Here is a 14,043-nt window from a genome sequence, read left to right as displayed (position 1 = left end):
ATGTCAATCAAGCAAAGCCAAAACCTCTTGAGGAGGTTGAATCAGATGTGTAGGTGCAACTGTGGTGGTCCTTTAGTTCTGTTCAGAGAGGTGCAACTTCAACCTTTTGGACTCTGTTGCCCATTTTAGCTACCAGCATAATTTTCAATTGACCAACAGTGCTTCCAAACATTGATTTGCTGCCAAAGGGGCTTTTGAAGGGGACCGACTTAAAAACTTGGCAGTATTTAGCTTGTGACGGACGACTCCTCTCTGAATGGCAGCGGAGTGGTGCTGTCTGGAGCCGAGCCCAACAAACAAGCCACCAAAGCGGCAGGATACAAGTCGGCAAAATCTGTTACAAGAAAAGTGTACCTGCACGTCGCGGACCCCTCTGTCAGTAAACGTTAACACGTAGAGCATCGCCTGGCCGCCGACGTACAGCGTGTCACTACCCTCCTGATGGTACATGCTGATGTAGTTCTCAGGTTTGTTGAAGTGGAACCTGGAGGTCTCTGTGGATTAGAAGGAAATACATTAGAGGGGTTGAACGTTGAGGGCTGGACAAGAACTTTGAATACACTGTTGTTTGTATTTGTGCAATTAAAGTATGCCTGGTGGTAAAAAAGTTGATTTACTCATGAAAGTTATTCTAAACACAAGACAACAAACAACAACAAATGATTGGGAATCAATAAAGTCAACAGGTGCTAGAGTAAAAAAGATTCATAAAGTGGAGGCCAAACACAAAAACAAAAGAACAAAGGCAAAATTCAGTTTAAGTAAGTGATTTAAATATATGATCCATTATCAGTCACACTACAAAGTCTAGAGGCCCTGATGGGAAAGAGCCAAGCCTCTCATTTTCAAACCACATTTAATCTCCTGTCAATTTAGGAGCTATGTAGCTCGAGAAGTCCTGGCTATGAGCTTCATTTACCAAAACCTCAATGTGATGTTACTGCCCTTTGTAGCTTTAGATTAAGCCCACAATATAACCGTGTCTCGATTTTGGAAACTGGCTTGGCCGTTCGAGGAAAAGGGCATCTGGTGGGAGCATAAATATCACTGAATATCACTTCATAGAGTGGGCAAATCCCATCACAGACGGTTGGATGAATTACACTCCAGACACCTCCAGAATTCTCAGAAGTAGATTTGGGCGTCTCTGAATCACCCGTCCAGTCAGACTCACACTAACCTACACTGCAACTGTGCCTGTGTTTAGAAATAGAATAAAATGTCTGCCATCAAGAAATGTGGTAACATGCAGAACATGTAATTAAAGAGTTGGAAATGTACTTGAAGAATAATCGAAAATCAACCTTGTTGAAAAATCAATGTTATGTCGTTGTAAGGGAAGTTTATAGAAGATAACAGGCAACCATCATTTTTCTCTCATTTGGTATCTCCTCCACATTTTTAACATTTATTTTCATTTTTTAAATTCCAATTCGAATCAAACCAACCAGATACTTGTTCGTTTCCGGCAAAGATTAAAATAAGATAATGATGTATTAAATCTAAATAGCAGAAAATGTTAAAGCCTAAACAGGAGAATAACCAGGGGATGTCAAAAAAAGGAAATAAGTTATTCGCTCATCCTATTCCATCTTCCATTTCATGTTTAACAAAGACGCAGTAGATGATTAAAGAACCTATTTCGAAGATCATAATGATGCGTTTTGCTTTTGATGTTTCATTATAAATACACTAATAATGGCAAGACATGATTATATGGTCAAGGTTACATTAAATTTGTAATGATTTTGTCCTCGTATCTGAAACAAAAAAGACATCCAGTCTGACAGCAAGGCCACGCTAAAGTGGTGAGCACTGATACAGGTTGCTACCCAACCAATGAAGTTTCTATGGAAACAGGGGCCTCTGTTATTGGCTTGAATCTAATTGATGAAGCTCATACTTCACAAGGAATAAGGACTACACAAGGAAAATCCATGCAATTGTATTTCTTTTTTGGTTTGGATGGCTTGACTACAGGAAGAAAACATAAAGAGAGGTCAAGTCAAATACCCCTATTTACACATGTGCATTGAAATACTTTTTGAGTTATCAGATTTGAATCATCTAGAGTTTGACCACATGAAAGTACAGGTTTAAACGCTCCCAAGATACATTGAGGATGGATTGTGATCCGATTGGCCAAATCACCAAAGTAGGTGGTCATGAACGGGTTGTGACCACATTTAACAGAAGTGTAATTGTAATTCTGTTGCCAAATCCACATACAACAACTATGTGGCGGAAATACATAACCAGTGAGCTAGCCACTTGGCAGCTAGTCAGCTGCAAGCCATTAGCCAATAATCTTATGAAGTAGTCCTCAACTATGGACGTTATTCAAGACAGTCCAGCTTGGAGTGAAGACAAGACATGAAACAAGTACCAAAAAAACTCAGCTTTTGCCATTTAACCATCTCCCCAATGCAATGGCTGTGCATTTTTATGAGGTAATCAATCACATGACCTGCAGTGCGCTTGCTGGATTTTTAAAAAATGGCACTACAATTACACCTGCAAAGAACAGGCAATCACAACGACACTTTGGTTGTGAGTGCGCAAGACAAGCATCTCCATTGCACAAAAGATGCTTCTTCTGAACAGAGGGAGATGTGATGTGAACTGGTCGGAGAGATCAGATCTAAATGTGGACACTGGAGATATATGAAAACAAGGTGAAAGCGCTGTAAACATGGGCGTCGGACCCATTGTGCCCATTGTTTTAAGACCAATAATATTGGTCCCATCCACTTTTACTGTCTCGATAATTCAGCGCATCTGAGGTACTGTCAGAGCGTCGTCAGTCTTGTGGAATGCCCCAATAAATGAAACTCCATACCGCGTCTTTGCTACTCCTTTGCCTTCCACTCTCCTGCTTTCTGACACCCCTCAAATCCATTCCAATTTATTTGCTTATTGAGTCCATATAAATTAAACTCCATACAGGTCCACTCAGGTGGGTCTGGCTGTGCTCACAAACTGTCACTATTGAAGCTTTGCATGTTGATGATTGTTCATAATGTGTTCGCCTGTTGCCATATTAGATGCTGTTGCGTCAATTTTGGGTTAACCATGCCAGGTATGTGGTAATTTGGGCTATGAAAGCAATTACTTATGTGACGAGGGGGAGTCAGACGCGTAACAGACGCGTTATCAAAAGAGCTAAATGGCTGAGCCTGAGACTCAGTGACGGGTAGTGAGCTTTACACACAGTGCACAGCATTCGACTGGCTGGCCTCTGTTTCACTTTATTAAAACGCACCAGAAAACAGGAAATGGCATCTACTCTAGTAAAAGTTTTCTCAGGAAGGACCCACCCAAATTTATTTTTTGCTCCTGACGCCCATGGCTGTAAAGCATTCTTTTTAAGAGTGGGCCCCCATTGTGTGTGTTCAAGTAGGTAACACAACGCACATCCTTGCCAATGGTTTCCACAGTAAATCTACAAGTGGGAGTAATGTTTCATCAAAACACAGGCACGAAGGCTGCTAGCAAGTTCACATCGATGCTGAGGCAAAATGTGTAATGATGAGTAACAGTGAAGATGACAATAAAAAAAATCTACAAGAAACTTGTAAAATGTTCCCTTGTTGTAAAAAAATTCAGTTCTTGGGGCAGAAATTGACTTCTTCACCAACATTTTACAAATTCCCTTTCTGATGCAGCTAATGGAGTTCATTCTTCAAGGAAGAAGTCGTTCCTGAACAACGACTGATGCTTGACAGATTTACAGCTCATTATATACCATTTTGCTTCTCAGCTTAGGGTGATAGTTCTGCCCAGTTTTTTAAAAACAAACAACTCACCACTGAATCTAATTGCTAATGTTGGCATCGCTCCTCCTCCTTGTGAGCTGATTGGCTGATCTGCATGTGCTTGCTAACCCTCTTCATGTGCTAGCCGAGTCAGCCGATTTCTTGTCTAAACCTGTTCAGACTGGTCCGGAGGTGGCCTCAGCCTGACCTACTACTCCTCTGGATGAACCCTAACTGAGATTTATGTGCTTCGCTATAGAGCAGTGCATTTTCTATGAAGCTACATGAAACACCAGATTAACTAACATAGTGGAGTGTTGGTTATCATTTAACATTCTAATTGTGTATGTGGCATATAAGGTCATCATAATACACAGAGTTATTATGTGAGGCATACAGATTTAACATAGAATGTAAAAAACAACCTAAACAAAGCTTCTTCCAGACGGGACCTCAAGATTAAACAGCTAAAGTGGAACACAAAGTACCGTCCAACTAACACTGGGTTTCTTAACATAAGACATGTACATCAGAGCTGTTCTTTTCTCTGGCTTAATCATTGCTGCTGGGTGAAAACCTTGAATTGTTTAAAAGTTTTTCAGGACCCGAGAAAAACAGCCCTGTTTTCCAGCTTGTTTTGAAAAAAAGAAGAAGAAAAAAGACTTCATTAAAGTCTTGGGTTGGAGAGGTCCTTTACCCTCTCAGGAACATGTAATCCTTGAGAGGAGTTTAAACATTTTCAAATTAGTGAGCCTAAAACAGAAATCCCAACTGCACACAAAAAATGTGCTAATTGAAGAAGAGGAAAGCAGGGAGGTTATTTGTGGGAATAGTTTAAACTTGTACACTATACAGCATTCTGGATAGTGAGAAAACAGCTTACGGTCAGTTTTTGATATAGACCTTTTTGAAGCTGTTGGTGTGACGGCTGCTATTTCATTTACATGAAATAATATTGACTGCAAAGTTGTTTTATTGGGACCTAGAGGTCGTCAACTATGGACATGACAAGAAAAAACTATAGAGTTTGAGTTTTTGGTATTGATGTGTCCAGGCCTTGGACTGCGACTCAATCAGTGGTTGAACTTTGGCAAAATGTTCTGATGTTTCGGATGCAGCGGCAGATGACCTTGAGGTGTGCTGTCGTCTCCCTTTCAGTTGTTCTTTTACTTTCCTCATCTGGTGCTTTGCAGTTGTCTCCATGTTCCTCTTCTATCTTCCTTTATGTTTCTGATAAATTCTCTCTATCCCTGTCGCTCTCAACCAGACATACTCAGTATAGGGTGAGTAAATGTAATAAGGCAGACTCTCATTTTGTCTCATCCGATTCACAACATAACCCTAATACAGTCCCTTACAAAAGTGAGAAGGACAGTTGTACCTGCGACTTTCCTCATGTGGTTCTGTCTCACCGTCACTTCATTTCAGTTGTTTTCATAGAAAAAGGCTCTAATAAACACATGCATCACTGCCGAACAGCACACAAACAAAGGTTAGCTGTTAGCTGGTGAACATAATGGAACATTTAGCCTTTCCAGAGCCACATGTTCGCACTCCTCGGGAGGACCAGAACAGAGCTAAAAGGGGACTATATATCTATTCTTTTCTTTTTCAAACTCATCACATGGACAGAAATACTACTCTTAATACTATTCTATGTCTGCTGGATGTCTAAAAACACGGTTGTTTGCTACTTTGTGATGTTGAGCTTATTGTGGCCTTCTCCACCAAAGTGGCCAATGACTAGCCTGGGTCCCAGACGAATTCTGGGAGCTCATTTCATTTGCTCTGCCCGACTCGGTCTGGATCTCCTCCATTTTGGAAGTGATTTCCACACAACCGATTATCTAATAGTGGGAGGGGTTCATACCGTGAAGAGAAGCGACTTTTGCAAACAGCCAAGTTGGATTGGCTGCTGACGAACGAGCATCTGACTAAAACTACCATTTCTCCCAAAAAAACAGCAACACTGGTTCACAGACATTGCGAAATCATCATCACATCATCTCCTCTCTGCTATGGTCTGTTGACATCTTCACGTCACCCAACAGACGTCACATGATTCGTTGCCATCACTGGTTGTAGGTCTATCCAGTTGCATCCAGAGGCATATCGCTCCGCGTCCGTTGGTAATGCCTCTTGGAAATCGAAAATGAACCGATAAGGTCAGGGACTAATCCGCATATTAGTATTAATCTGGCTACGCCAGGTTGGCCAATGGCTAATGCTATTTCTACTGTAAGAATTAATATCGTTAACATTTAAAATGTTTTTTTTCCTTTTTTTGCCCTTTTAATCTCCTGACAACAATTTTATTTGCATAAGCCTACACTAACTGTCCAGTTTAAGTTCAACCAACTAAAACTAAAGCAGTATACTATACTAGTATACTAGTATACTAGTATACTATATTTGGACACTTTTTTTTGAGTTTCATTCAGTTAAGATTACACTTTATCGTGCTCAACGTGTTATAGATTTCAAAGAGAGAATATCTAATCAACCTCATCTATGTCAATAACTCTAAAATCAGTTTCAACAAACCTTCCTGAAGTAAGAATAAATTGTATTTGTTGCATCAGCTGTTTGTCGCTGAGGGAGGAATTTACACATTTTGATGACATCTCGTTCCTATAGATTGAAAGCTAAGATGGCTTTGTACATGGACGTGAGCTCAACCAATGTGATGTATTCCCCTTGTCCGTCCAACAGCTTCAACATTCGAACCCATTAAACAGCGGTAACCTAAATCCCAAGACCAGCTTGTAGCCTTCAAGCAGCTGCCATAAGAACCTAGGCAAGTGCCGTCATCAGGCAAGATCATTTGGCAGAGTGAGGAGCCTTTACTCTGTGAGGACCCAGGCGCTGTTATGGTGCTGAAACGGCTCCAGCTCCTAGAAAAGGTTAGAAGCTTCAGTCTCTTTGATGGATTTCCCCCGACAGTTACCTGAGTGTGTGTGTGTGTGTGTGTGTGTGTGTGTGTTTGTGAGTGTGTATGTGTGTGTGTGTCTCCCAACAACGGGCATTTAGGAGCTAAACCCCGATATTGCATGATAGCCGGTTTGATTGATATGACATGCACGTCCGGCCCGTCATCTTGTGCGTACTGTGCTCATCCCCGCGGAGGGGTGGGCGGGAATACAGACAACATGACACACACACACACACACACACACACACAACCCCTCATCTCTATTGATTGCTGAATACATTAGAGGGCTGTGTGAGGTGTAGAAAGGCGTGAGTGGAATAGATAAGTAGGAGACGGCTTGGAATTTTCCATGGCTTCCATGGCTCTTTCGCCCTCTCCCCCTTCATATTTGTGCGTGTGTATGTCTGTATTTGTGGAGGCTGCAACCCCCAAAGCAACCCCCCCCCCCCCCATCTTCTCTCCTCCTCTGCCGGAGCCGGACCCCTCTGCTGCAGTGTGAAAGCAGCTGCCGCGTCCCGCATTGCAGCTCCGCAAAAGGACGGAGGCGCCACGGCGACCGTGCGCCAGCCTCCCGAGGAGTCATATATCTCAGCGATGACGCTTCTCGGCGGCTGCGGGCGTCTCAGGGGCCCCCCGCCTCGTGCTGCGTCCGCGGCGAACGGGCGCCATGAAGGCAGATGACTGGCAGATGCGGTGGTTTTATTGCGCCCGGTTGCGCATGAAGGTGAGGACACGGAGCAACGGGCGCCAATTAGCGCCAGCGTGCCCTTGATTGAAAAAAAGCAACCCGAAACGGCGCATTTTAAAAAAAAAAGACTCGCAGTTCACCGTCTGTACATTCAAGGTATCCCCCCCCCCAAAAAAAAGCCACAAATTGCACAAATCATATACGAAATGTGCTGTGGAAAAAGAAAATGTTACGGAAACGAGCTGCCTAAGAAAATATCAATGATGATACAGCAGAAGGAGTTCGATCCCGTTCGGACATGTGTGCGCGGCCCGAATGGTTTGGAGCGCGTAATTTACTACTCGGGCAGTGTGGGGGGAGGGCGGGTCGGGTTGGTGTCAGAAGGGATGGATCCAGAGGTGGCCCCTTCAGTAAGGCTCTATATAGGATACACATTTGTGCAGCTTGCTCAGTGGAGGGACCACATGATCTCGGTTAGTAATTGGTAGAATTTGAAGAAAAAAATAACCGGCTCCATCAACGACTGAACTCTCACTCTTTCCATCCACGCGTCCGCCCCATCCATCCATAAACATAATGCCGATGAATGAAACAAGATGAACGGCGCCTTGGGCTAAACAACTGGCTCAATGTCATGTGTTAAATATTTGGGAGAAACGCAGCAGCTGCCTACCGTGCAGAACAAATTTCAGCCGAGGTGACTTTCCGACGGCCACCGAGGCGAAAAGAGACAGCAGGAGGAGAGACTTCATCTTTGTTTTCCTCGAGGCTCTGTCGCGTGCAGCCGCTTTGTAGGATTATTCAACAGTTCAGCCGCGTCACACACACACACACCCCACACACACACAAAAAAATCCCTCTCCTTCTTCTTCTTGCCACCTGGATGGTCCCTCCCCGATCTGCTGCTGGTCCCGGTCCGGTCCTGTCCGTCTGCTTCGCCGGCGCTCCAGTTTGGAGAAGTCGGGGTGTCAGGCTCCACCTCGGAAGCAGAAGGCAAAGGAGGGGGAGAGTCGCCTTCGGCTGCGTCGCAGGGATGAAGTGTGGGGTCGCCAGCAGAAGAATAGATCGCCAGCAAACAAACAAACAAGCATGTCACTTGTGTGATCACAATCCCCGACGCGCGAGATTACGCGTCATACCTGTTGCTGATGGGGATTTTTGTGATTTTCACGTTGCTGCACCTTTAAAAAAATCACGACACTCCTCGTGTTTTCCTTCTTCATCTGTTTAAGCACGAGTTTTATCTCGTGGTTGAAAAGTGTCCTATACTGCTTTCGAGATCATGCCAAATATGAGAAGAAGAGCTGTCAAATATCATTGTGCACAACGTGAAGACTAACTACATTCACTTATTTTTCATCAAATTCATTATATATATATATATTCGAGGGGCCATTTTATATTGAGTTCCCTGTTTGCACAAACACACTCATATCTGCAGCCAATGATGATATCTCCTCAGCAACTGCCTCTAATGTCAGATGTCTAATCAATATGTGCCAATAATGCCTCCAGTGCCTGACTAGGAAGGACTCAGCAGTTTGGCTCTACTGCACTTGCATTTGTTGCAAGTTAATTGACTCAAATTTGAAAAAATGTCCCTCTTAGCTGAAGCAACCAACCAGATGCTGTGAGCATGGGTCGTTTAAAGTGTCATGTGGGTTTTCTGTGAGACATTTGGGAGCAGTGAGCTCCTTGGGAAAGATCAGCATGATCACATTCGGGGGGGGAGAAGATATATTCCTCATCCCCCCATTCGGAAAACATTATAGTCTGTGCCACTCATAGACTGGTACCTATAAAACCCATACACTAGGGGGGCAAACCCCCCTTCTAAAAACTATCTCGAATGCAAGAACCACAATCAGAATCGCTGTTTATTGTTAAGTAGTTTTCTCACATACAAGGAATTTGCTTCGGGGATTTGGTGCATAACAAACATAATGAAGTCTGTCGGAGGAGTTCGTTGAAGTATGAAGTGCGAAAATGTCCAAATTTGCACACTAAAATCGAAATGGTCGACTCCCTGTTGGTCGGTGGAAATGGCGACCTTTCATTTTTTGTAGGTCTTGATGTGATACACGTGCCTACCCAATTTCATTCAACTACATCAAATGTAAAGCAAGGGGGAATGTGGTAAGGGGCTTTATTGAGTTATTTTGACACGCCCATGCCCGAGACACCTAAAATGACAATTTTATCAAATCTTTCACCGGTTCTGATGGATGTGCAACGTTTTGGGAAGGTCAGAGCACGTGAAGTGCCTCAAATTAGCGATTCATTTGGCGGAATAATAATAATAATTATAATAATAATTCACTCAATTACAGTAGGTACTCGCTCTGACTTTGTCAGTGGAGCTCGGGCCCTAATGAATATAGAGGTAGGGGAGGATAAAGCAACTGTAAGTACAAAGGGAAGAGCAATAATTTAAGCAAACAAAAAAGATTAGATATATAAAAAGAAAAAAATATTTCAGAAGATATGCAATATGACAAATTGTGTAATATGTTGCTGGGATTTACAGCTGTGCAGGTTGTTCTGGAGAAGATGTGCAAAAGTCCAAGTGGTGGGGTGAGCAGGGATGGTTTGTGTGTGTGTGTGTGTGTGTGTTTCTGTGTGTGACCCCCCATGAGGGGGGTCAGCGTGGGGGTCTCTGACCTTGTTGATAAGGCCAGCTGCAGAGGGGAAGAAGAAGAAAAAGGGAATTCAAAGTGCTTTACATGAAATAGTAATGGGAACAAGATCAAATGTAAACAACATGAGACAAAAAGAAATAGATGGTATGTAAAATGTGTATTACCTGAGTCAAAGGTACGGTGCAGTGAAAGAAATTAGTGATTCAGACATCTTCATTTCAGTGACATGTGAGTCACTGAAATGACTCACAGGTGTCTGTGACAAGTGGTGCAATAAAACTGAAATGCAGTTTCTCCATGTTTGGTTCTGACTCTGCAGACAGAGAGCTGACCCGTCCCTGACGGCCCCGAGTGGTTCTCCATGCTTCAAAACGTATAGGCAATTAAAGATACATTACATTGTAGAGTTCCTGCTCCCTTGTTATCTGGTTCACTTTGGACTCAATGCTTATCGCCCGTGAGCTACAATGTCAGATCTAATTTGCTTCTTCCTTTCTCTCTATGAACATTATGAACATAAGTCTTTAATGTGATAAAACCTCTATGTGATTTTAATGTTTCACACTCTATGATCTCATTTAACAGTGATGTCATTTTTTTTTTTTTTTGGGGGGGTGTTAAATGTCCACCATTAGATGGCAGCAAAAGAAGGAGTTTCAACATGTGTCTCATCACCTCAGGCTGAGGATTTTGCCTCCTTGGTCACGACAGCAGTTCGTCTGTGGCCTCCAGCAGCTCAGTGCGCTGATTAGTTGCCTCTGGTGAAATCAGCCGGCGTGGTGTTTGCCCTTTAAAGCTTCAGTTTCAGGAGGAAAATTAATGAATAAACTATGATTTGCATCCCGTGCAGTAATCAGTCATCGTCACTCAGTAACTGTTTTTAAAGCAAGAGCTGACATGAACACAAGTCCGAGAAGCGGATTGCATTGATGACTCGTGAATATTCCAAAAACAGCATAATCACCAGACGGGATGGATTCGCTTATTTTATTAATCTCTCCAACCCTGAAATGTCAGACTCAAAGAAAAAAAAGAAATGTAGACCAAAATCTATCAAATATATTTTACTTTTCTTGCATTTGCTTAAAATGATTGAACCCAAAATTTAAAAAAAAGCTCAAATTTAAATATTTGCCCCACAACAAAAACTAGTATGTTGATTGACAGGTCTTTAACCCTCCAGTTATCCTGTACACACGTTGTACGCATCTGTGTTCCTTGGGGTGAATTTGACCCAAGGCCGTTTTAGCATATAAAAAGCATGCAAGAAGTGTTAACATTGTACTCACATTTAGTTTGGTTGTTGAGGAGGATATTTAGACCTCCATAACATGCAATTGTATCATCTTCACAAACATATAAAATCTTTGCCATAGCCATGTAAACCATTTCTCTTGGTGCTCTGAGAGCTTTCTCTTCATGCTCTCTCTCATCTGAAAATGACCAGTAACTATAGGTTTTCAGTCAATGCAGTTTTGTCACAGCTAAACGATAATGTTGAGGAGGACCTTGATGATGAGGTTTCCTCCTCTGATGAGAATAAGACCCTTATTGCTGATCCCCCTGTTGTCTCTCCACCACCAGCAGACAATGTAAAATTATTATGGTCCTGCTCCCCACTTGACTGACAGGGTAGACAAAGTGGGTCCGGGCCCCTCCATATACACTGTTAGTCATGTCCAAGACATGAAATCAGCAATCAAGCTCTTCATAACACCATCGATTGACAAGGATATAGTTGAGATGACAAATTTAGAGGGGAGGTGAGTGTATGGGGACAGTTGACCAGCTTGAAAACATACATTGCGTTGCTCATTTTGGCAGGGGTCTACAAATCTTAAGGCGAAGCAACAGCATGCCTTTGGAATACTGACACTTGAAGGGCAATGTTTCTAGCCACCATGTCTCTGAAGATATAAGAAGATTTTTTGGTGATTTGCATAATTTTCCATAGGAACATAATAGGTATTCTGGGTGTATGGATTGGTGTATTGGTTTTATGTTTTATTTAAAGGCCTATTAAGCAGTCAACAAAGACTCATTAACTACCTAAAACATAAACTTGGGTAAAAGTTTTGATTATAATAGTTTTCTGGAGGTTTAAACGGCTGGGGTCAAATTGACCCCAAGTATAAACGATGTTAGTAAATTTGAGGATAACAGTAGGGATAAGATAGCTCACTATCTTATAGCTAACTCCTCATGCTGGCCTTCCCATACATCGCGCGGAAAGCCAGGGAATTTTGCCTGACATGGTAACTTGGGGGTCTTTGGCTGCTGTTCTCCCTGCCAAGATGTGTGTTCTACGTACCTCAGACGTTCCACATATGCATGTGTGAAAACAATGTGAAAACAATGTTTTCATAACTTAATCTAAGTACTAACTTCAAACAAAACCACAATCTTTACCTGTACTTAACCAAATCATGTTTGTTCCTAAACTCCAACTGTAGTGTTTTCACAGTGTTTAACAGTGATGTTTACTGTAATAGTTTGGGAAGGTCTGTTACTGCCGAAATCAGATCAGTAAATACTTGTGTCTCATTCTTCAGGGCATGGACGATGTATTTTTTTCACGGTAAGAGCACACTTGTGCTCCGGCGCCTTACCTGACCCCTTGCCCCTGAGTGGGTCAAATACTAAGTGTTGAAAAGTTGTGTCCTCATTATTCATTAATTCAACATCACAGTTTTCTGGTGTGTAATCGACATTATAATCTCTAACGGCCTGATGTCTGTGGTATAAAGCCCAACCTATTAGGATTTTTTTCTAAACATGAGTGAGTCACGCCTGATTTTATGACATTAATTCAGCTAGAAGAGTCTTCCTCTTCTTTCTCTTGTCTCTCATCTTTTCAAAAACCTCTCGTCACTGCTCATCTCCTCGCTGAAGGGCTGTAGAGACCATCTCAATCCCAAGAACACAGTGTCGGCTGTAGAAGGAAAACATTTCAAAACGGAAATGGCAAAAGACCATGTATATTTCAAACTCTTCAAACTTACACCAGGACCAAAACCAAAGAACAATGTAGTCCCACTTCTGATGTGTAGCGCTTGTAATCTGTGGCCAAATGAATGTACTGCTGTTCGCCGCTTGTAATTTAGGTTCATCTACTCATTTAATCCTATTTGGCCTTCAATCCCAATAAGAGTCAGACAAATAAATGTAAAAGAAAATGTAAAATGCGTCTTCTGTCGTAATGCTCCCGCCTTCGCCATCAAACAAGCAGGAAGAGCCTGAAACTAACCTAATAGCAGATGCGAACAGACCACAAAGTTCTGGTGGTGTGGTCGAGCTGGTCATTTGAGGGGGAGTTGCTTTTAAATACTGCTTTAATCTGCCCCTTTGGCTCTCTGTCCAATGGGAGCAAAAAGTTGTATTAAAATAGATCATATGACAGGCCAAGTTGGGCCGGAGGATAGCGCCCGCCAGACAGACCTATGTAACAGATTGAGACATGCAGGGGTAATCCAAAAAGGGTTCAAATCTCTGCTCATACACGTGATCATCAGTCCCCCCACCCCCCCTTCCCGGGTTGTTCCGGGAAACTGCATGAGACGGACAGACTGATTTCCAGTGCATCCACTCTGAAGCACTTCAAGTTTCTGTACTGTGGTGAAGTAAGGGCCATTTATTGGTTGACATTTGGCTCATCAATCTCAAGTGTGGTAATTTGTTTTAAACGGAGAGTCAGCAGTGAAGAGTGCAGCCGCAGGGGAAACAGGAAACGCGAGTGACTATATGAAGAGATTCATTTGTATTGTAGCTGGTGTGCACATCACAACGGCATTCCTCTGCACACATAATCCTTGATCTTCTCTCAGAAAAAAAGAAGACATGTAGTGGCACATTGCCAGCTGTAGCTCTGTTGTCGTCTTGCAACGGGGCAACAAGGCCACTTTTTGTCTCAAATTGAGACACAAAGTCCTCACAATGGGCTCACGGCACAGAGATTAAGCGCTTTGGTTATGCAAGAAAATGTATCGCTCTCTTGCCAATTCCCCAACAATAGCGTCATTTTAGACGAAG

General features: G+C 42.6%; 1 protein-coding gene across 1 annotated transcript in view; it reads right to left on the bottom strand.

Annotated features, from left to right (window-relative positions):
- The window catches only part of si:ch211-113g11.6 (uncharacterized protein LOC559008 homolog), a 37,231-nt gene extending 28,724 nt beyond the window's left edge, over window positions 1-8,507 (bottom strand). The window contains exons 1-2 of the mRNA XM_035608288.2: window positions 8,049-8,507; window positions 355-494 (exon numbers count right to left, since the gene is read on the bottom strand). Of these exons, the coding sequence (XP_035464181.1) occupies window positions 355-494; window positions 8,049-8,127 (219 nt within the window). The 5' untranslated portion in view covers window positions 8,128-8,507. The remainder of the gene's footprint in view (window positions 1-354; window positions 495-8,048) is intronic.
- Window positions 8,508-14,043: the final 5,536 nt, after the last annotated feature.

The sequence above is a fragment of the Scophthalmus maximus genome, chromosome 10 (genome assembly GCF_022379125.1).
Source record: "Scophthalmus maximus strain ysfricsl-2021 chromosome 10, ASM2237912v1, whole genome shotgun sequence".
NCBI classification, from domain to species: domain Eukaryota; kingdom Metazoa; phylum Chordata; class Actinopteri; order Pleuronectiformes; family Scophthalmidae; genus Scophthalmus; species Scophthalmus maximus.
This window is presented reverse-complemented; position numbering and strand designations above follow the sequence as displayed.